Source organism: Cervus canadensis, chromosome 25 (genome assembly GCF_019320065.1).
Source record: "Cervus canadensis isolate Bull #8, Minnesota chromosome 25, ASM1932006v1, whole genome shotgun sequence".
NCBI classification, from domain to species: Eukaryota; Metazoa; Chordata; class Mammalia; order Artiodactyla; family Cervidae; genus Cervus; species Cervus canadensis.
The window spans coordinates 27,312,192-27,335,718 of NC_057410.1; the positions used below are offsets into that span (position 1 = coordinate 27,312,192).

The 23,527-nt window shown below is 46.2% G+C and overlaps 2 protein-coding genes across 2 annotated transcripts; one reads left to right on the forward strand and one right to left on the reverse strand.

The window, feature by feature from the left end:
• The first annotated feature begins 770 nt into the window (after window positions 1–770).
• On the forward strand, window positions 771–5,109 carry DAZAP2 (DAZ associated protein 2). The gene is made up of 4 exons (XM_043446250.1): window positions 771–922; window positions 1,931–2,049; window positions 2,470–2,715; window positions 3,662–5,109. Exons 1-4 carry the CDS (start codon window positions 910–912, stop codon window positions 3,788–3,790), a joined length of 507 nt encoding a protein of 168 aa, XP_043302185.1. The 5' UTR covers window positions 771–909; the 3' UTR covers window positions 3,791–5,109.
• A 1,096-nt stretch (window positions 5,110–6,205) lies between these two features.
• On the reverse strand, window positions 6,206–23,010 carry LOC122427071 (small cell adhesion glycoprotein). Its single transcript, XM_043446251.1, has 4 exons — window positions 22,821–23,010; window positions 22,077–22,148; window positions 7,633–7,713; window positions 6,206–6,960 (listed from the first exon to the last, which is right to left on the reverse strand). Exons 2-4 carry the CDS (start codon window positions 22,108–22,110, stop codon window positions 6,782–6,784), a joined length of 294 nt encoding a protein of 97 aa, XP_043302186.1. The 5' UTR covers window positions 22,111–22,148; window positions 22,821–23,010; the 3' UTR covers window positions 6,206–6,781.
• Between the last annotated feature and the right edge of the window lie 517 nt (window positions 23,011–23,527).

The following is a 23,527-nucleotide window of genomic DNA, read 5'->3' on the forward strand; positions in this document are numbered from 1 at the left end:
TACACAGAGAAAATACACATCAGGTACCATACAAGTGTCTGTGAAAAAAGAAAAAAAGTGTCTGTGACAGGTATCAAAGTAAGGGCCAGGGCATGGGTACTCCTTGGGTACCAAAAACATGCGTTTTAGTGTTAGCTGTTGCGGGGGTGGGTAGGGGTGGGGGCGGGGCAGAGCACAGCATACCCTTTCCAGTCGGTGAGAAAGCGACACAAAAATAAAATACCAACAGTCAATTCAGTAGAATAGAAAGGCAGCGAAGACTTGAGTGACGGGAGCGAGTGATAGACCTAGGGTTGCGGAGCATCTCAGGCAGTTAGATAAGATTGTAGGAACCTATGCCCCTTGTGTGTGTGTTAGTTGCCGGTTCGATCCATGGGAAATGGCAACCCATTCCAGTATTCTTGCCTGGAGAATCTCATGGACAGAGGAAGCCTGGCGGGCTACAGTCCACAGAGTCGCAGAATCAGACTCAACCGAAGCGACTTAGCAAGCACGCATGCCCCTTGTAGAAAGGCTGTCAAGGTGAGGTGACCTTGAGGTGCCGAACGTAGGTGGAAAAAGGCTCCAGAAAATAGTTTAATGTTACTGCCTCCGAGCGTCCAAGAGAGAAAAGACCCCGTTTTGAGACAATACCTGTATTTGGTTTTCCTTCAGCCGAGGGACAAGGGTAGGGGTTGGAGGACAAGACCCGGTGGGCGGGGCCTACGGGAGAGGACGGGATCACGCGGGCCCTCCCTCCAGCGACCGGAGGCCGAGCGAAGGGGCGGGGTTTCCGGTGGCAGCGGCACTCGGGCGTCGGGTGACGCTAGGCGGACAGATCGTCACGTGACACGGAAGTGACTACGAACAGGAAGAGGACGAAAAAAATAACCGTCCGCGACGCCGAGTCGAGCCGGATCCGCAGCCACCATGAACAGCAAAGGCAAGGACAGGGGGTGGCTGAGGCCGCCGAGGGGAGTTGTGCTGGCCCGGAACGAGCGGGCCCGGAGCCCAGGGTCACCGAACGCCAGGCCTGGGGCGAGGTGCGCCGCGCTCCTTAGCCAGCTTCAGTGGCCGGGGCTGCGCCAGACACCTTCGTCATCCCCGAACTACGGCCGTTCGCTCCCTCACGGCCCTTTCTCCCTTAATCTCTGTGGCGCAGTTTGGAGCTGTGGGCTCGGGTTGGGGGGCGGGGGGGCTGTTGGGTGGGTGGGTGATGGTGGGGGGGGAGAAGGTTTGTCGTGATGGGCATATGTAGGAGCAAATGGGGAGCTGGAGGCGAGATTTGGGTAGGCCAATGGAGAACTGGCAGAGGCGGGGCGCCGCGCTCCGGAACCACAGGCAGGCCTCCGGGCTTAACTAGTGAAGTGCCGCGATGGTGGGCGGGCCAGTCGGGCCCGAAGGGGGTCTCTTTCCCCTTACCCTCGCTGGCGGCCAGCAAGTCTCCCGGTTTCTGTATCAGAACATTCCCCTCAGCCACCTCCCCGATCTCAGTGTTCACTTCCATCACTCACTGTCTTCATTTGGAAGTCGACCTTGAGTAGGAACCTGTGAGGTCGATGACCACAACCACCGTTACTCACGAGGTCTTGGTCAGTTACAACCAGACCTTTGGAGACTACGCAGGGAAGGAAAACAGGACACACCGTTGAAATACCGGTTAGAGGGGGTGCCCAGAACTGCCCTGCGTTTTGAAAGCATCTTGGGCCCAGCTCACCTTTCCCCTGACAGCAGTCTGCTACTGGATGTCCAGTTGGAATCCAGCTTCTTCAGCTTTAAGGATGCAAAGAGAATGCTTATTTTCTTGACTCCAGGAATCAGGCCCTCTAGGGCAGTCTGTTTGGAAATCTCTTTGCTTATCCTGGCTAGGTTAGCTACCCAGTATGTCCTGCTTTGTTTTGGTGACTCTGTATGGTAGACAACATGGTTTTTTTGCCCCCTTGTCTTCCAGGTCAATATCCAACGCAGCCAACTTACCCCGTGCAGCCTCCTGGGAACCCTGTGTACCCTCAGACCTTGCATCTTCCTCAGGCTCCACCTTATACTGATGCTCCACCTGCCTACTCAGAGGTGCTTCCAGTTAACTGGACTTAAATAATGGAATACTCTTGGATCATGTTTTCAGTCCGTGGCCAAATCTGGCTCCACACATTTATTTACTTTCCATAAACAGGAGAGAGTGCTCACATGAATCATCTTAAAACGTGACATAGTTTAGCCATTTCTGTTGAGTTTGAGAAGGCATTATCTGATTGTTTTATGTTGTTTGGCACCGGCTGAAGTTAAGAAGATGAGTTTGCATTCCCTGAGCCTAACATTAGCTATAGCAGGAAGTGATCCAGGAGAATATTGAGTGGCAGTGGAAAGGCAACTTGTGTAACTCAAAGAGTGTAATCTGTACAAGGAGAATTAAGACTTGACTCATTAAAATGAGATCTGAAATAGGAATGTCATAAAGTAACTTGTTGCCTTCTCTTCTGCCTCTTCTAGCTGTATCGTCCGAGCTTTGTGCACCCAGGGGCTGCCACCGTCCCCACCATGTCAGCTGCATTTCCTGGCGCCTCACTGTATCTTCCCATGGCCCAGTCTGTGGCTGTTGGGCCTTTAGGTTCCACAATCCCCATGGCTTATTATCCAGTTGGTCCCATCTATCCACCTGGTTCAACAGTGCTGGTGGAAGGAGGGTATGATGCAGGGGCCAGATTTGGAGCTGGCGCTACTGCTGGAAACATTCCTGTGAGTATGACTTGGTCACAAAAAACCTCAACCCTTGTGTATTTTAACTTCCTGAAATGACTGGTCATCCTTTCATCATCCCTGGGTAATAGTTGCTGGTATCGGTGTAATCACTGACGTCCAGTCGTCAGGCAGAAAGCACTGAAGGGAGAGGGGAATGGTGGTATCGGTGTAATCACTGACGTCCAGTCGTCAGGCAGAAAGCACTCGAGGGGGCAGGAGAACCGTGGCCAGTCAGTAACATCTGGCGTACTCACTGATGTCAGAATTTATCAGGTTCCTTTGTTCTCCTGTCTTAAGAGTCCTGCCTGCTGCTTTTCCAGTTCACTTTGATACTAGTCTAATAACACTCCTCATTCATTCCATAAGCATTTATTTAACATGTGCCATCAGCATGGCAACAGAATGCATAATCCCTATTAAATTGCATTTAGAGAGATACTAGGGATTTTAGCTATGTCTCTTGATTAGTTCCCCTATGTATGGGAATTAGAGCCCAAATGGTCCTTGCTAGGATCATCTACTCAATAACCATAGGCTAGGGATGAAGTGAAAATGCTGTCATCAGGTAGAGCCTTCAGATTATCCAGGGCTATTTGAAAACTGTCAGACCCTGTGATATAGATCCCTGGACCTGGTACCCCCTCCGTGTTTTGGGATGTGAATAGGAGTGATTTTCTACACTGAAAATGCCTACGAGTCTGGACTTCCCACACTCAGAAGGTATCCATAGTCTTTATTTTGGCCCAGAACCCTTTAAATGAGTGGGTTTCCTGTTTATATGTTTGGGCTCACAAAGAATGTAGACCTGCTGGACTCAGATTGGTGGCCCAGATAGCTCAGTGTGGTTAGCACACTGCCATCTTCCTGATTGGTCCTCTGTTACCTTTGTCCACTTCCTCCCACAGCTGCCCTCTGCCCACTCAGCCTTGTCTTTTCCTTTCAGCCTCCTCCCCCTGGATGCCCTCCCAATGCTGCTCAGCTGGCAGTCATGCAGGGAGCCAACGTCCTCGTAACTCAGCGGAAGGGAAACTTCTTCATGGGTGGCTCAGATGGTGGCTACACCATCTGGTGAAGAACCAAGGCCATCTCTATGCCGGGAAAGACATCACATACCTTCAGCACTTCTCACAATGTAACTGCTTTAGTCATATTAACCTGAAGTTGCAGTTTAGACACATGTTGTTGGGGTGTCTTTCTGGTGCCCAAACTTTCAGGCACTTTTCAAACTTAATAAGGAACCATGTAATGGTAGCAGTACCTCTCTAAAGCATTTTGAGGTAGGGGAGGTATCCATTCATAAAATGAATGTGGGTAAAGCAGCCCTAAGGATCTTCCTTTAATTCCTCTGGAGTAATACTGTACCATACTGGTCTTTGCTTTTAGTAATAAAACATCAAATTAGGTTTGGAGGGAACTTTGATCTTCCTAAGAATTAAAGTTGCCAAATTATTCTGATTGGTCTTTAATCTCCTTTAAGTCTTTGATTTATATTACTTGTTATAAACAAACCGCATTAGTTGTCTGCCTTTTCCTTTCCATCCTTGGCCCCTGGTCTTACCCTCAATCCTTGTCTTCCACTCTTTCCCACCAATCTCCATTGAATCAATGGTGCAGGACAGAAAGCCAGTCAGACTAATTTCCTTCTCTCCTTGCACTTTCCCCCACTTGTCATCTTTTAACTAGTCTTTCACAAAGGATCCTCTGAAACCCCCTCTGTGCCCCAAGCACAGGACCCATTTCTTCTGCTTTTGCATCTCCTCAGGCAAAAGCGGAGGGTGCTTTTTGGACCCTCCTCATAGGTTTTCTCTTCAGACATGAACCAAACCCAAATTTGTTTTGGTGCCAGAAAAACTGAACCTTGTTTTAACAAAGGATACCAGTGCAAACTGTACCGTAAACAGCAGTTTGTTTATAAATTTTGAGGGACAAGGAGGAAGATGCATTTAAAAGCCTGATGACTCTGGAGCCAAATTAAGGGGAGTTTGCAGATCAGAAATTGGTTACCATTTCTTGTCAGTGTCTGATGTAGCCACTCATGGCTCCCAAGAATTCCTCAGCTGGGTTAATGGGGTCATGTTGTGAATGCCTCACTACTAAATGACTTGAGTCCAGTGAAATCTCATTAGGGTTAAGAATATTTCAGGGATCCTTAATATTTTGATTTTTGTTTTCTAAAATTGGATTTTATTTTATTTTATCTTATAATTTCAGTTCATCTAAATTTGTGTTCTGTACATGTGATGTTTGACTGTACCATTGACTGTTATGGAAGTTCAGCGTTGTATGTCTCTCTCTACACTGTGGTGCACTTAACTTGTGGATTTTTTATACTAAAAATGTAGAATAAAGACTATTTTGAAGATTTGAATAAAGTGATGAAGTTGCATTACACCTCACTTCAAGGATTCTTTACTCAACTTGTTTTTAGACCTCTTCTGTATATAACATTTTTTATATCCCACCTAGAATTCAGATAAGTGCTGCTATCATTTTTTTTTTCTTTTAATGAAGTCTTTGAAATAAATGCAGGCAATTTGACCATTTTCATGAGTTCCATTCTAGATGTTTAGCTTTTTTTCATTTTATTTCCTAAGTGCTTTCAGGTTCTTAAAAGCCTATTAGGCCAGAAGAATTCAGAACATAAACTTAGAAATAAGGGAACAATTGAGTCTCCTCATTTGGAGGAGTCTCCTCCTGCCCTTAAGTTTGACTTGAGGAAAATGTTTTTTAGTTTGACAACTTGTTAAGTTGTAAGTTGAGGGTAATCTTCGGTTTTTCCAAAATTCTGTTTGGAGAAATGCTGAAAACTGGAATATAAGTTGCTAAGATGAATTTCTCAACTCTTGGGTCTTACCTTGGGTGGACTTGAGCTTGAAAAATGAAGGCAATATAGTTAAGACCTTGAAGGAGATTTAGTTTAATTCCAAAGTAAACAATGCATGGAGAGTTAATGATTTCTACCAAAACACTGTACCTTTTAAATATGCCTCATTTTGAGATGGATGAAGTGAGATCCCAGAAGCCTCTCTGGCTTGATAGAAAGGGCACTGGTGGGAAAAGTCACAGGTTGTTCCTGCTTCCCTCTGTGTGCACACAGAATGGATCAGGGACATCCTGGCCCTTGCCAGGATGGAGGCTAAACAACTCACCTCCCAGGGTTTGTTTCTAATGACCCTCTTCTAGGACAAACTTCTCAGGACCATCTCTGTTGCAAACCTGTGAGATTGTTCTGGGAACTTCTGAAACTTCCCTGGGGCCCCCTTTGCTTGGGAGAAAACACAGGTAAGAGTTGAGTAAGCAAAAAATGGACATGAACTTGGGCAAACTCTGGGAGACAAAGGACAGGGAAGCCTGGCATGCTGCAGTTCATGGGGTCACAGAGAGTCGGACATGACTGAGAGGCTGAACAACAGAGCAGACTGTCAAAAGTTTGAGCAGAGATGAGTCAGAGTATAAAGATGGTGATGTCCGGCACATGAGAATCTGATTTCTGTATCAACAAATGATTTTAATTCTAATAAAAATAGCATATGTCTGGATTGTTGGGGGATAAGGAGAGGAAGGGCTCAGATTAAGGGACGTGGCATGTTCATCAGGAGGGAGGTCTCCACGGTCTCCTGGCCCTGCTGGCCTGGCCTTTCTTTGTGGTGTCCCACCTCTGGGAATAATCAAGGGTACTCCTTCCACTCGGGTGGTCACTAGGTGACCAGGAAAGGGCAGAGGAGCATCCAGAGACCCCTGACTCTCTTCTTCCCTTCAGCCTGCGAAAAAAGTGAAGATGACTGGGCGTATACTCCAGCCAGTGTTGCCCAGTACGGCTCCATCTCACTCATGAGTCAGAAGCTGTGTGACAGGCCTGGCCAGAGACGTGAGCAGCTGGCTTCGTGTCCCCAGTCCATGGTGACAGTGATGCTGGCATTTAGGCCCGCGTCCTGGAAGCAGCTCAGGTCTACCCATATCAATGGATGCTCCTCACCGGTTTCAGGTAAAACTTTCACCTAATGAATAGTGTGTTAGCACTGGAACCTGGATAAGCTCCTGGGAACCTGGGAACTGGGAACCATTAGATGAAATATTCTTCCTTTTCCCTGCCCTTGGCTGAGTCATTCTCCATCAGGACAACGGCGCCGGGCTCGCCATCTGCGGGTTCGTAGGTGACGTAGCTGCCTTTGTTCTTGTACAGGTAAAAGAAGATCAAGATCACGACTGAGAGCAGGGTGAGGAAGACCACGGTGATAACAACTTGGAAAGGAGAGGGAAAATGCAGACATGTTTCAGGATTGGGGAGTCTCAGTAACTCTTGGGGTCCCCTGCTTTAGACAATTCCCTCACTCTTAATGAGGATCCTCCTGCTGTTAACTAGCGTCCACGTCCAAGTCCATATTCTCCCACCAAGCCCAACTTCCTTAGTATATGATATCCGGAGTCTCCTTGGGCTTAAGGACTTTTGATTTCTGTCAAAATGAACTCCCTCTCAACTAGTTCCTGATGATTACGATAGAAACAGGAAGGAGGGAAACAGGAAATCGCTTATCCCAACAGGAAGAGTTTTTAAATCCATAGCCTCCTGTAGGGGTTTCTGATCCCTCCCATCCTCTTTCTTACCACTCAACAAACCACACACATCCTCATCCCTACCCCCACACCCGACTGCAGCACCCATAGGCAGTGCATCTATTTGTGGCCACCTCCCAACCTCTCATTTACTGACAGTGCCTCTGATGTGAAGCCTCTATGAGTGTAACATAACTTACATGCCAAAGTGAACCCACTGATAGACTTGGTCTCTAGTTTGTGGTGCTGTTCTGTATAGGGAGAATCTTAGTCCATCACATTGGTTTCTTGGCTGTCTTTGGAGCAAGAGGGCCCCTGAGCTCAGAAGGCCCCTTGGATTTGACTCAGAGTCTTTGTTACCTGCAATGAGAGCTGTGCTGGCTTCAGCTTCTGAGGACTGGACCTCAGTGGCCTGTAGAATTGTGGTAGCCATCAGTTCTTCTGGAAAATTTAACAAAGTGGAAAAGGAAATAGGGTGGATTCTTTTGTTCTAAAATACATATTTGTCCTTCAATTTCACCACCACCTCCCTTCTTCCCTATTCAAACTTTAATCATTTAACTCTTATAGGACATCTGTACAGAAAAACCTGGAGATTAGAGGAGAAAACAAACCACCACAGTGAACATTTTGATAGATTCCTCTCTGTCTAACATAGTTAAGAGTATGGGCTCTAAAATCTCCTAGTGGTACAGTGGTTAGGACTCTGCACTTGTAGTGCTGAGGGCCCGGGGTTTGATCCCTGGTCAGGGAACTAAGATTCTAGAAATTGCACTGCCTGGCAAAAAAATATACACACACACAAACACACATATACATATACACCCGCAAGGTTCAAATCTGAGCTCTATCTTTTACTAGCTGTGTCATTTTTGGAAAATTACCTAACCCATCTGTGCATCTGCAAACTGGTGATAATTACCTACTTTATAGGGTTGTTGTGACATGTAGTAATTCAATAAGGGTATGTTATTGTTAGGAATATACATTTTTACATAAATGAGGTCAAATAATGAATGCATATATGTGTACATGTATTTATATTATACAACACATGCATTTCTTTAATGTTCTTACAAACTCTTTGCAAACATTATTTAAAAATAATGAAACATTTCTCCTTCCCTTATTAAAACTCTTTTCTACACTGCCAGAGTAGGCCTTGCAATTGCAATTTGAAAGTTTTTGAAATAAGGCCTCTCCTATCCTAAAATATATCCCATACCTCCTCCTGCTATATTGGTCTATCCGTCCTTCAGAGCCTGGAAGTCCCACTTCTAAAAAGTCACTACCCAGGCTTCCGTTTCCATAAGAAGTCAGGAAGCCTTTCCGTTTTCTCCTAGTCAGCATTTTACCGTAGGGATCCCCAGGTGGCGCTAGTGCTAAAAGAACTCACCTCCCAATGCAAGAGACTTAGGACACTCTGGCTCGATTCCTGGATCAGGAAGATCCTCTGGAGGAGGGCATGGCAACCCACTCCAGTATTCTTGCCTGAAGAATCCCATGGACAGAGGAGCCTTGTGGGCTACAGCCTATGGGGTTGCAAGGATTTGGACCTGACTGAAGTGACTTAGCATGTACGGGTTTGAAAGGTAACAGTTAAGGAAATATTACTGGAGACTCCCCTGGTGGTCCAGTGCTTAGGAATCCATCTGCCAATGCAGGAGGCATGGGTTTGATCCCTGGTCCCATAAGATTCCACATGCCTCGGGGCCACTAAGCCTTTGTGCTGCAATTACTGAAGCCCACATGCCCTAGAGCCCGTGCTCTGCAAGAGAAGCCACTGCACTGCCACGAGAGAGGAGCCCCCACTTACTGCAACTGGGGAAAGCCTGCACACAGCAGTGAAGACCCACCACAGCCAAAATGAATAACTAAATGCAGTAAACAATAAATAAACAAAAATTTCCATTCCTGCTAACAGACATTTCTTTCAATGTCTATTAAAAAAAAAAAAAGTAAATGTGACTGTGGAACAGAGATATCCCAGGGAAAATAGTCTGACTCACCCTGGAAGCACCCACAAGAGGCATCTCAACATGCTTTCAATAATAGTTGTTGTTTAGTTGCTAAGTTGTGTCTGACTCTTTCCCACCCCATGGACTGTAGCCCACCAGCCTCCCCTGTCCATGGAATTCTCCCAAGAATACTGGAGTGGGTTGCCATTTCCTCCTCCAGGGGGTCTTTCCGACCCAGGAATTGAACCTGGGTCTCCTGCATCGGCAGGCTGCTGCTTTACCGCTGAACCACCAGGGAAGCCCAAATAGTAAGAGCAGCACTCGTTAACTCTCACCTTCTGCCAGGCATGTGCCAGGTACACTGGGGGTGAGCAAAACAGACACCATCTACCTTCACGGAGCTCAGCCTCCACCACACCAAGTTCACAGTTAAGAACTGTGATACAGGTGGCAAAGGCAACATGCAGGTGAGCATGTGGCAGAGGGGCTGAGATAGTCTTCAGGCAAGAACAGCCTCCCCAGAAGCAGGATTTGAGCTGCAAGCTGAAGCAGGGGTAGGAGTTTTCAGGGTGACAGGGGCGTGATATGGAGTACATCCTAGGCAGAGAGAAGAGCCTGCTCAAAGCTCTGAGACGAGAGGACTTGAAGGCCAGTGTGGCTGGAGCACAGGGAGTGAGCCTGATTCCTATCTCGTCTGAGATAGGAATTCCACCCAGGACAAGGGAAATGAAGTCACCAGTGATAGTCTGGTGGGCCTGGGAGCAGTGCAAAGACAGGTCAATGGTGATGAAAGATTCTTTCACACAGGCCACAAGGAAAGCAGAGGTGGGCAGCCTGGATCGCCTCCCTCTCTCAGGGCCACACCAAACCCTTCTCCATCCATTCTCATTTGTAACCAATGGGAACTACATTAACCAGCTCTGCAGGGCTACTGGGAAGGCTAAATGAGAAAACATGTAGGCAAGCGTATACAGTAGCTACTACTTAAAATATTATTTAAGGACTTCCCTGGTGGTTCAGTGGTTAAAAATCTGAGCGCCAACGCAGGGGACACAGGTTCATCCCTGGTCCAGGAAGATTCCACTAAGCCCGTGTGCCACATCTAATGAAGCCCATGCATAGAAACAAGAGAAGCCACCTCAATGAAAAGCCTGTGCACTGCAATAAAGAGAAGCCCCTGCTTGCCACAACCAGAGAAAGTCTGTGCAGCAACAAAGACCCAGCACAGACAAAAATAAATACACTAAAAAACTCTTTCAAAATATTATTTAAGGTGACCTTGTTTATATGCTCAGTGATTAAAAAGGAAAGCTGCTCTGTGTTTGCATCCTGCCCCAGTAAAGTCCTAGATAACCTTGGGGAAGTTACTAAACCTCTCTGAGCCTGTATCTTTTGCATTTGTAAAATAAGAGTGTGGGAGGCAGTTTCTAAAATGAATCCCAATGATCTGCCCCCTCACGGTGTTCACATCTTTGTGTAAGCGCCTCTCTCTGTGTGTTGGCCAGATCCAGTGACTTGCTTCTAACAAACAGAATGCAGCAAAAGTGATGGGCTGCCACTTCTGAGATTCCATCAAATTATCCATCTGGTCACTGCCTCAGACTGCCGCTCCTCGCCTACACGTCCCGGGGCTGCATGCCATCTTCCCACAATTGATCTAGAGTGCTCTCAGTTTTGTCTTCCTTAAACATGTGAGAACTTAAGATACATGAAGCACCAAGAAGAATAATGTATGTACAGAAGCTTCAATATAAAGATGAATAGGATTCAATTCAATTAATCAACAATTCACTTTGCATCTACCATGTGCCAGAGGCACTGTCATAGATGCCAGGAAAACAGCAGTGATGCGGTCCCCCAGGGCCCTGACCGTGGAGCTGAGTGAAGGTTCAGAGAACAGATGTGTAAAAGTACTGGGAAAGAAAATCCAGGAGGGAAGGTGATTCCTAGTTGGGAAATTCTGCAGATGATCCCAGTTGTAACAGTTGCCATTTGCTAAGTCCCTACTCTGTGCTGGGTACTTCCTACACATAATTATTAATCCTTAGAATACCAATCATTTCACAGCAGGTGTTTTTATTTGCTAATGTGAACTCCAAAGCTCCTGGGAGAGTTAAGTGACATGCCCTGTATTACTCATGAAGGAACAGTGGAAGGAAGTCAAGATCTGAATCCAGGACTACCCCTCTCAAAGCCCAAGCAAGGTTTTTTGTTTTTTAATACTTTTTTGGCCACACCACACAGCATGTGGGATCTTAGTTCCCTGATCAGGGACCGAACCCACACCCCCTGCACTGGAAATACAGTCTTAACCACTGGACTGCTGGTAAGTCCCCCCAAGCAAGCCATTTATAAATACTAAACCTTCCTGCCACTAGGGAACATCTTTTTTCCAACAGGGAAAAAAAGGAAAAAGTAGCGAAAGATAACTATGAGGTAGCACAACAAGATTTCCAAAAGTGCAAGGTTTTAAAAGATATGGACAAATGCAGGAAAAACAAAAACAAAAACAGAGGACCACAACCAAATACAGACTGTTTGCTACAAAGATTGCTCTTTTAATGTGCACTGTTCACAGGCGACTGGTGAACAGGGAATGATATCAGAATGATACCTGTCATGTTGGTTCATGTAAAACTTCAAGCTGTCTACAACTAAAGAGTGAAAAGTGAAAGTGTTAGCTGCTCAGTCGTGTTTGATTCTTTGTAACCCACAGACTGTAGCCCAGTACTTTCCTCTGTCCATGGGATTCTCCAGGCAAGAATACTGGAGTGGGTTGTCATGGCCTCTTCCAGGGGATCTTCCTGACTCAGGGATCAAACCCGAGTCTCCTGTGGCTCCTGCACTGGCAGGCAGGTTCTTTTCCACTAGTGCCACGAACTAAAGAGTACATTTTAGCAATAGAGAAAGACCTTCAGAAACAGAAAATTCACGATAAGTACCTTCCTTGGATGCAGGTATCTGTTGGTTTCCACTTACATTAAGCCATCTGGTGAAGCAATAAATGGAAACGAAGGTGGTACAAAAAATTTTCCCTCTATACAATAGATCAGATGAAGGGAGACCCCTATATGAAATTTATCTCTGTGCAAAAAACACTAGAAGAAGGCAGATCCTATATCACATTTTTAATTTTGATGAAAACAGTCTTGGAAGTGACATCTCTCTGGAACCTACCTCTAATCTAGGAGGAAGCACACTCCCCAGGGCACAGGGGTCTAGGACGGACAAGGATCCGAGGTTCGACTGTTAGCAGAGATTTGACTGCTAAATTCAGATTGTTGTTGTAGTTTTAGGGTTCTTGTTACAAAGTTACATAAGTTTTGAGTGTTCTGTCCCAATTCTGTATTTCCTATAAGCCCATTTCCAGTAACCTGATTTCAGAAGGTGAGTCTTTAAAAAAAAAATGCACATAAAAGCTAATAGCAGAAACTTAGAGAACCGTGTCAGGAAACTCTGCCCAGCTCCAGCTGGCAAAGGACACTGGAAGGACAATTTAAAAAGTATTACATTTGGAGCAAAAACAAGGAAATGGGACAGGTCTGCTGTCTGGCACTGAAGCTAAGAGGTTGGAGGTAGTAGATTAGAACTCTCTTAGCCCATTTTGCCTCTGTCTCCTACCAAAGCGAATGATTTTTGCACTAAAATAGCAGGAGCCTTGGCGACATGGGGAAGTGAGCTCAAGAGAAGCGAAGCAAAAAGCACCAGGCTAATCTAAGAGGGATTCAGTTAGGTGACAGTCAAGGGCACTGGAAGAGTACGTACATGGGACAGTTATTGGCGACATAGGAGCTTTTGAGAAAGACACAGGGGCCAGAAGCCTGAAGGGCCACAGAATGGGGTGGGTTCTATAAACAACTGGTGAAACTGATATCATTCCCAGCAAAATTCTACTACCAGTTATAAGGGACTGCTTTGGGGGTCTTGAACTTGAAACCACAAGCATTAAGAGTTAGCGTGAGACCACTAGGAGCAAGCTAGGTCAGACAAGTTGCAGAGCCTTTTTAGACTGTCCAGAGAATGAGAAATTAAAAAGTTAATTCAACAAGTATTTATGGGGTGTGTACTTTGGACCAGCCTCTGTTCGATTATAGATTAATTTGGTTATAGATTAGTGAACACAACAGGCAAAAACTCATGCGTTCAGTTCCTTAAAAAAATTAAATAGAATGATCACATGATCCAGCAATTCCACTTCTGGGTATTTATCCAAAAGAAATAAGGCAGGAACTGGGACAGCTATTTGTACACCAATGTTAACAGCAGCATTATTGAGTGAAACAACTCAAATGTCCATCAACAGATGAACAGATAAAAGATGGCATAGTTTTATATGTGTGTGTGTGTGTGTGTGTGTGTGTGTGTGTATGGGCTTCCCTAGTGCCTCAAATGGTAAAGAACCTGCCTACAACGCAAGAGACCTGGGTTTGATCTCTGCATTGGGAAAATCCCATGGAGAAGAGAATGGCTATCCATTCCTATATTCTTGCCTGGAGAATTCCAAGGACAGAGGAGCCTGGTGGGCTACAGTCCATGGAGTTGCAAAGAGTCAGACACGACTGCGCAACTAACACACACATACACATGTACGTGTATACACACATACACACGATGGAATATTATGAAGCATTAAAAGGGAGGGTGTTCTGACACATGCTACAACATGGATGAATTTTGAAGATATCAAGCTAACTGAAGTAAGCCAGTCACAAAAGGACAAATACGACATGATTCTACTTATTTGAGGTACCCAGAATAGTCAAATTCTGGGTTCCAGAAAGTGGTTATCAGCAGCTGAGAGGAGAATGAGGGGATACTGTTTAACAGGTACCGAGTTTCAGTTTGGGATGACAAGAAAGTTCTAGAGATGGATGATGGTGATGGCTGCAGAACAATGTGAATGTACACAATGCCATTGAACTGCATCCTTTAAAATGGTAAATTTTGTGTTGTGTCTAATTTTACAACAATTAAAAAAAAAAACCCATTTTGTCATACAATTTACATCCTGATTGGAGGAAGATGGACCATGAACAGATAAAGAAGTAAAGATTGTACCACATTAGACTTTGGTTAGTACTATGTAGAAAATGCTATGTAGTGTATGTATGTAGTATATAGTGCTATGCAAGAAAGGGAATCAGGAGTTGGACTGTGAAATGGGGTGGCCAGGGAGGTGACTTGAGTAAAATAAACACCTATAGAAGGTGAGGGGGGAATTCCCTGGCAGTCCAGAGTTTTCGCTGAGGGTACAGGTTCAATCCCTGGTCAGGGAACCAAGATCCCACAAGCTGCATGGTGCACCGAAAAAAAAAACACAAACTGAGATTTCCCGGTGGTCCAGTGCCTGGGAGTCCACGTGCCAATGCAGGGGACATGGGTTCAATCCCTGGTCTGGGAAGATTCCACAAGCCTTGGGGCAACTTCACAACTACTGACCCCATACTCTATAGCCTGTGCTCTGCAACAAGAGGAGCCACCACAATGAGAAGACCAAGAACCCCAACTAAAGAGCAGACCCGCTCACTGTGACTAGAGAAAGCCCAAGCAAAGCAACAAAGACCTAGGACAACCATAAATAAATTAAAAAACTGGAATCTGGGGAAGAGGTCTGGACTGGAGATTTTAAAAGTCAGCACAGGGCTTCCTTGGTGGCTTAGTAGTAAAGAATCTGCCTACCAACGCAGGAGATACAGGTTCGATCCCTGGCCCGGAAAAATCCTGCATGCTGCAGAAAACAACTCAGTGTCTGTGTTCTAGAGCCCAGGAGTCACAACCACTGAAGCCTGCATACCCTCGAGCCCATGCTCTGCAACAAGAAAAGCCATTGCAATAAGAAGCCCGAGCACTGCAATGAAGAGTACTCGGCACAACTAGAGAAAAGCCGTCACAGCAGCAAAGACCCAGCACAGCCATAAATAAATAATTTTTTAAAAATAAATAAAAAGTCAGCATATTTACAAACATGAGACTGAATGAGATCACCAAGAGAGTAAGTACAGATAAAGAGGACCAAGCACTGAGCCCAGGGAGGGTCAGGAGGCTGAGGAGTAGCAGCCAAACAGACCAAGCAGAAGGACTACCAGGTTTTGTCGTGCCAAGGTCATGAGTCACTTTGACAAGAGAAGTCTGGGGAAGTGCTGAGTATAAGTCCCTGGTTTACAGGGGGTTCAAAAAAAAGAGAGAAGGCAACCTAAATGTCACTTGACAGATGAATGGATCAGAAGATGTGGTACGTACACACACACACACAGTGGAATATTACTCAGCCATAAGAAGAATGAAATAATGCCATTTGCAGCAACATGGATGGACCTAGAGATTATCACACTAAGTGAGCCAAAGACAAACATGATATGATGTTGCTTATATGTGGAATCTAAAAAAAAATAAATGAACTTATTTATAAAACAGAAATAAACCCAGACACAGAAAACAAATTTATGGTCACCAAAGGGGAGAGGGGGAAATTAGGAGCTTGGGATTAACATATTCATGCAACTATCTATAAAATAATTAACCAACAAGGGCCTACTGTATAACACAGGGAACTACATTCACTATTTTTTAATAACCTATAAGGGAAAAGAACCTGAAAAAGAATAGATATATATGTATCTACTGAATAACTGAATCATTGAATCACTTTGCTATACACCTGAAACTAACACAATGTGTAAGTCAATAATTACACTTCAGTAAAAAAGAAAAAAGGGGAAGGAAAGGCACTGAAGGCAGAATATACTCTTTCATTTTTTGCAAAGGTGAGCAGGGAAATAGAGCAATAGCTGGAGGGGGGAAGAGAGTTCAAGTTTTTGGTTTTGGTTTTTGGATGGGAGAAATGACAGAATGTTTATGTATGGATACGAATGACTCAGATGAGAGGGAGCAATTGACGGCTGGAGCCATGTTCTTGAAGGGATGGGATCCAGGGCACAGATGGAGCGATTGGCTGCAGACAGCAGAGATCACTCATGATTAATGTGCACGTGGGCACAGAGGCGGGTGGTATGTAGATGGGGGCAGGGGAGCCTTCGGTAGTTCTGAGAACTCTAATTTGCTCCAGAAAATAGAAGGTCATGCATCAGCTTAAGAGTAAGGCTGGGGAGGGGGTGGGTTAGGGGAGTTGAAGGTGCTGCCTGAGTAGCTAGCATCATCCCAGAACACATGATAGAGTGTTTATAATATCTGTGGACTAACACAGCCTGGCTTTATTAAGGACTAAGTGGGGTAGTAATTGGCCATCGAGGAATGGAGTGATGCCAGTCTAAACAGAGCTGCTTCCGCTGGGATTTGACCTTAGTTCTTTTTGAATTGATATTATTACAACAGACCATGCCAGGGCCAAATTAAGGCTTTTATGTAATTCAAAATAAAAATGTTAAATCCAAAGACAGATATAACAAAGTCCAATGATACATTTTCCCCTTATGATAACAACTCTTAGCTTTTTTGCTAGTGTTTAAATATCGAATTCTTTACAAGAGCTTTTGTTTTAGTGTTCTGCCTTATTGGTGGCCTTCCACACAGGCTTAGTGTGGACGGCTGAGTGTCCTTCAGGTAAATACAGATACCAGTAGACCCAGGGAAGTTTTGGCAAATTTGTGAAAGACACAAAGTTAGAGGAGCCACTGATAAGTTGATAAACAGAGATTAAAAATGACTGGAGAAATGGGCCAGATTTAACAAGATGAGAATTCAACAGACTCCTTGCTCGTAGGTCCAGGAAATCAACTACTCACAAATAAAGCAGGGGGAAGCCACAGCTGAGTGGCAGCATCTATAAAAGACTTACAGTGGGATCACTAGAAACTCACTGACGCTGGAAGCACAGACCTCAAAACAGCAGTGAAAGCGACAGGGAGGTGGTAGGATTTTGGACGCTTTTTAGTTCCTTCTATATCTTTTCCTTTATCTTTCAAATTTCTCACGATGATAATGACTTTTATAATCCTGAAATATTTAAAACTTGCTCTTATTTTAGGCACCATGAATATAAATATGGTCTCTAATAATGATATCAGCAGTGTAGTTCCACTCTGTGCTACTCCAAGGCTGCTGAGTTGCATCTGGGTGTCTTTGAGTTGAGCAGCCAACACAGTGAATGGCTTGGAAACCACATCAGATAAGGAAAGCTTGCAAGAGAAAGCTCAGAGTGAAAACCTGGTCAGGAAGCAAGGACTAGGACCTGTGTGCTGTCTTCTAATATATTAACTTGTACAAGAGGACTAATGGCAGAAACTGATGGGAGATGCGTGTCTCCCCCAGAGAATGAAGGGCAAAGCTTGACAGATGCTTCATGGGGAACGGGAAAGAGAATTCCAGCTCAGAAAGGGCAGCTGAACTAGCTGACCCTCCAAGACTTTTCTCAGTCTTAATGTTAGAATTTTTGAAAATTTGAAGTGTTTTATCAGAATTCTCTTCAAAATCAAATTTTCAAACTGGTGACATCTCAGTGAAATCTGTAGTTTGTTAACAGTATCATGCCAGTGTTAATTTCTTGGTCTTCACAAACGTACTGTGGTCCTCTGTATCAATGTCAAATGTACCAACGACATTTGAAGTAACTGAAGGGTACTGTACTATTTTTCCAACTTTTCTATAAACTTAAAATTATTCCAAAATAAAATGTCTATTAAAAGCATAAAAAAATTTTAAGGAATCTAAAAAAGACTGGGTGTATGTTTATGTATATAACTGATTCACTTTACTATACAGCAGAAACTAACACAACAGTGTAAATCAACTATACTTCAAATAAAAAAAAAATCAGGGACTCTGCTTCCGCTTCAGCTATTAAAACTTTTGAGCTTCCACTGCATGAGGCAGAGGTTGGATCCCTTGTCAGGGAACTAAGATTCCACACGTCATGTGGTGTAGCCAAAAAAAAAAAAAACCCCAAAATTTGAACTCAACTCTCTGCAGAAGAATTTTTCTCAGACTACAGGTCACAGGGTGTTCAAGTGAATGAGCTGGGGCCTTTAGGCCGACACAAGACTTGAACCCATGTCTCTTATGTCTCCTGCATGGGCAGTCGGGTTCTTTACCACTAGTGCTTACTTGGGAAGCCCAAGTATCACAATGGTAATCTATATTTGTCACTTAGAGTTCACAAAACATACGCTATTTTATCTCCACCCCAAGAATGTGATGTAACTAGGGTTGGTGTTATCATTACGGACAAGCCAAAAAACTGAGGCAGCTCAGCAAGCTTCATCCACCAGCCCCAAGTTACTCAACGGTTGGCTGGGCCAGGCTACAAATCTGTCTCCTCACTTCAAGGTTCTCTCCAAAGTCTGGAACCATCCCTGTTCACTCCAGCCTGAACATTTTGTTGAACCGTCCACTGGGTTTGGTTCTCAGAGCTTGACTACAGGATGGAAAGGGTGTTCAAGAGCACTGTTTCCAAGAGTGACATATATCTGAATGTCCATCAGCAGAGGAATGATTAAATAAATGACAGGTCATTCATTCTGGAAATAGTACACAGTTGTTAAAAAGAATGTGGTAGATCTGCAATTACTGGAACAGAATATATGGTTAGACAAAAAAAGCAAATTGCTAGGGCAGTATGTGTATTATGATTACATGTTTGTAAAGAAAAAGCAAGTTAAAATAAAACTATAAACACACACACACACAGAAGTCTAGGAGGTTATTCCCTGAGGGGGATGTAATAGCTTTGTAATGAAAAAACAACAACAACAAAATAAACTAAGTTCAGGAAACCTGGCACTAAGTGGAAGGAACGGTTTACTTCCACGATCTCCTTTTCCTATCCGGTTTCTCTCCTGTCTCCTCTTCCAAACAAAGGAATAAGAATGCTACTTTGTCCCTTCCCTTCTTAGACATGGAAACACTGTAGCACTGATTTTCTTTAAGGAGGGAGGCCTGGGGCTGAGGACCACAAGATGTGAGATTTGAGGCTCCACCCAAATCCTAACCTACAGTAAATGAACTTTAAGATCTATCTGGCTCACCTACCTTTTTTCTTTGTTGTTATAGTTAACCTAGATACTGGCTGGTTTCTTTGTGGCCCTTGTTCCTGGGCTAAATCTCTTATCACTGAGACATCAGATCCTTTGCCACCTGAGTCTGCCAACCTACTTATTTGCTCTAGCCCTGCCCAGCACAGGGCGGCTCCCCCAGTTCTCCTTTCCATGGGAACCCGCCCTGGAATTCTGCTTCCTTTCTTCTTCCTTCTTTTTCATGTGCCCCAGCCACGGGGTGGAGTGGCTGAGAGCAGTACACTATGATGGAAAGAATACAGGCTTTAGAATAAATCAGACTTGGCACAATATCCTGCCTCTGCCATTATCAGTTGCTTAACCTTGGGAGAATTTCTTAACCTCTGAACATTTAACTTCTCTGAACCTGTTTTTTGCTTCTTTAAAATGAGAATGAAACATTCTCACAGGACTTTCCTGATGGTCCAGTGGTTGAGAATCTGCCTGCCAATGCAGAGGACACAGGATTGATCCCTAGTCTGGGAAGATCCCACATGCCTCAGGGCTACCAAGTCCATGCGCGACAGTTAATGAAGCCCACTCACACTAGAGCCCATGCTCTGCAACAAGAGAAGTCATCGCAAAGAGAAGTCTGTGCGTGGCAACAAAGAGTGGCACCCACCTGCTGCAACTAGAGAAAGCCCGTGCACAGCAATGAGCACCCAGTGTAGCCAAAAATAAACAAATAAATAAATTTTTAATAAGTGCTCACAGGATTGTGATGAAGAATAAGCAAGATGAAAAACCCTGAGCACCTAATCTAGAGTGAGGACAACCTAGTGTGACTAGGTGGCAAGGGATTGGGCTTTATCCGGTGGGGTGGGTAGAGCCCACAATGTCAAGAAACTTACGCCCTATGTACAACAGGCAACATGCTAGGATCCAATAGCAAGTGTTGTAGAGATGTAGAGAAATTGGAACCCTATGCATTGCTGGTAAGAACGTAAAGTGTACAGCTACCCTGGGAAACAGTATGACAGGTCTTCAAAAAATTAAACAGAATTACCACACATTCTTGCAATTCCACTTCCGGGTATAAATCCAAAAGAAAGCAGGGACTCAAAGAGATATTTGTAAAACCACGTTCGCAGCAGCAGTATTCACAACAGCCAAAAGATGGAAGCAAACCAAGAATCTATTGATGAATGAATGGATAAAAAAAGATATATACATATATATGTATATAATATTATTTAGCCTTAAAAAGGAAGGAAATTCTGACACATGCTACCAAATGGATGTGTCTCGGAAACGTAATGCTAACTGAAATAAGCCAGACACAAAAGGACAAATTTTGTATGATTCCACTTACACTATGTACTTAGTCAAATACAAACAGATGGAAAGTATAATGGTGGTAGCCAGGGGCTGTGGGGGAAGTGGAATGAAGAGTTATTATTTAATAGATACAGAGGTTCAGTTTGAGAAGTTGAAAAGTTCTGGAGATGGATGGTGGTGATAATTGCAGAGCAACGTGAATGTCAATCAATACTAACAGCACTGAACAACAGGCCAAAAAATAATCAAAATGGTAACATTTATATTATGTTTATCTTACCACAAACTTAAAAAAAAAAGAAGAATGTATACAGTTCTCCTTTTGCCCAAGTCTTAATTCCTTAGCTGCCAGGCAAGCACCACTTTTCTTCCCTACAGGCAGGCATACTCTGGAGGCCCTCTGTCCTCTCCCTCAGGATACCCTCCAGGGGAAGCACAGGCTCTGCGGCACACGAGAGGCGGCACTGCCTTCGTCTGGAATCCCCGCTGCACCCCTCTCGGCCTGTATAAACCTCATCCATCCTTCACGCGTTAGCGCTTCATCCCCTTCCCCACTCATGAGGCCTGTACTGACTAATCTAGCTGGCTACCCATTTCTCCCTTTCCTTATCTCTCAGCAGACAACTAAAGGTCTGAATCGTGTTCATCACCATACAGGCCAGTGCCTTCTACTTCCCCTGGGGTTCTCATTTCCACAATAGAAAAGCAGAGAATGTCTGTCCTAATGACAAATGAGACCATATATGAAAACAAATGTAAATAGACTAACCAAGGTTTCATTCTTCCCTCATCCTAATTAACATGCAATGAAAACAGAAACTGTCCAGCTAAGCTTGGTTATGAAATGAAAAGTGGGACTCCATTCTCAACGTGAAGCGGAAGAACTGGCCTGAGGAACAAGGGTTAACAATAGTTCCAGGGAACAAGGGGTTTTTGATGCTGGAGTGAATCATCAGAGGAGTGGAATTAGAAAGCAGGCAGAGGGTCTTCCCTGGCGGTCCTGTGGTTAAGAATCTGCGCCTCCACTCTAGGGGGCCAGGTTCAGTCCCTGGTGAGGGAACTAAGACGCCACATGGCAGAGATTTGGGGAAATCCCACACAACCGGGGGGCCAGGGGGAGAAAAACAAGCAGAATTCCTTCCCTGGAATAGATGGACTTTCTTACAAGCACCCAGTAATAATAACCCATGTTTTTGAGCGCTTACTAAATACCAGACGCTGTGCTGTTTTACATGGATTATCTCATTTCACCCACACAGATAATCTCTTAATGTACTATTTCCCCCATTTTACAAGCGAGTAGACTGGCGCTAAGTGGGTAGATAATTCACTCAAGGTCACAAAGCTCTAAGTGGTACCAGGAATGGGCCCAGGTCCATGAAACTCCAGATTTAAACTCTACTGAAGTGTGCATCAGGTTGCCTTTGGCTTCCTCCCGGGTTTTGTGGTGTCAGGCAGGTGGAGAGTGGTGGAAGAGTCTTCCCTTCCGGGCTGAGGCCTCAGGGAATTGCGGAACACGGCTGGGGGTGAGGGACTTGAACTGGGAGAGGCGCTCACCTACCTGGTGGAGGAGGCGTGGTTGGGAAGCTAGTCATCGCGGCAGGTGGACGGGCACTGGTAGGGAGGTGCGGGTCTGTAGGAAAAAAGACAAAGCCCAGCATGAGGTGGGTGGGCCCGTGCCTGGGGCTGAAAACGACCGGAAATCCCAAGAAAGCCTCTGGTGCCAGGTTTTCCGGAACCCCTTCCCCTCCCCGCCCTTTCCCCTTTGAGCGTCTATCCCGAGATCCTTTCACTGGGCCACCACATTTACCTAGGAGGTTTATCAAGGCCTGAGAAAGTTAGGTAAAAGTCTGCAAATTAGCAACGGGCCCGGGTTCGCCCAGGCGCGGTTGACAGGTTCCCCCCCCCACCAGCGGCTCTCTCCCAGCCCGCGAGTGGGGGGAGCCGTCCGCTAGGTGTCAGGAGAGCGCAGGGAGGGCAGGCCCCCGGCCCAGGCTTGGCGGCGGCGCGGGGGCAGGGACCCGGCCCCGCTGGGGGAGCCAGGCGCGGGGCACCGGAGGGAGGCTCCTCCATCGTCCCCCGGCCCGTAGGAGACGGCCGGTTGTCGGGGCTCGGCTCGCCGCCCCCCAGTGCCCCTCGGTCGTCCGCTGCGCCGTTCGCGCGGTCTACCGACCCCCCGTTGGCCGGGCCCCCGGGCCCGCCCCCCACCTGGCCCTGCCGAGACTGGGACACCCTGGGGCCCTCGCCGCGTCCACGATCGTCGGGGCTCGCGCCCCCCGCCCCGCCCCGCCCCGGCCCACTTTACCGCGCCAGGCAGGGCTCGCTGCGCTCCGAGGGCGGCCCGTCCCGGGCACCGGTTCCGAGCCGCCGCGACGGGAGGCTCCAGCCGAGGCCCAAGGTCGGCCGCTCTGGGTTTCAGTTCCCCCGCGGCCGCGGTGGCTGCGGTGTGAGTGTGGGCGCCCGGCGCGCCCGGCCCTCCAGCCCTGCGCAGTCCCCTCCCCCGCGTGCTCACCTTACCAGTCGGACGGGCTGCGGGGACGGGCGGGCGCCGCGCGTCCCTCTCAACTCGACGGGGGTGGGCACCGCGGGCACCGCGGGGACCCGCCGGGGACTCGGAGCCGAGGAAGCGCGCAGGGACGCGCAGAGTTAGCTGCTGAGGCCGGCGGGAGTAGGGGTGGGGGTGGGGTGGGGGCGGCCGACTGGGTGGGACAGGAAAAGAGGAGAGAAACCGCCCTCTGCAGGTTCCCTCTGCCCGCCGGGCCGCCTCTTGCTCCCCCGGGAGGAAAGGCTGCTTTTCCTCGTCCGATTGTCACTTTACTCTCCATCCGGAGCCGCTTCCTCCCCCGCCTGCCTCGAGGCTCCGGAGGGCACGGGATGTGATGAGCCCCGCGGTTAGTGCGATCCATACGCTTTCCCCGCCACCGACATTATTTGAATTTTCGGCAGATGAAAAGTTACATTTCACTGGCGTTTGCATGTCATTTACGTAAATAGGTCTGTGTGCAGAAGCTT

What these genes read in the sequence shown, in the direction of transcription:
- DAZAP2 (XM_043446250.1), top strand. An exon ending in CTCCACCTGCCTACTCAGAG is followed by an intron (nt 2,050 to 2,469) that starts GTGCTTCCAGTT and finishes TGCCTCTTCTAG; the next exon opens with CTGTATCGTCCGAGCTTTGT. An exon ending in CTACTGCTGGAAACATTCCT is followed by an intron (nt 2,716 to 3,661) that starts GTGAGTATGACT and finishes TTTTCCTTTCAG; the next exon opens with CCTCCTCCCCCTGGATGCCC.
- LOC122427071 (XM_043446251.1), bottom strand. Translation starts at nt 22,110, where the DNA reads ATGACTAGCTTCCCAACCACGCCTCCTCCACCAG. An exon ending in AACCACGCCTCCTCCACCAG is followed by an intron (nt 7,714 to 22,076) that starts GTAGGTGAGCGC and finishes TAAATTTTCCAG; the next exon opens with AAGAACTGATGGCTACCACA. An exon ending in CAGCACAGCTCTCATTGCAG is followed by an intron (nt 6,961 to 7,632) that starts GTAACAAAGACT and finishes CTCCTTTCCAAG; the next exon opens with TTGTTATCACCGTGGTCTTC.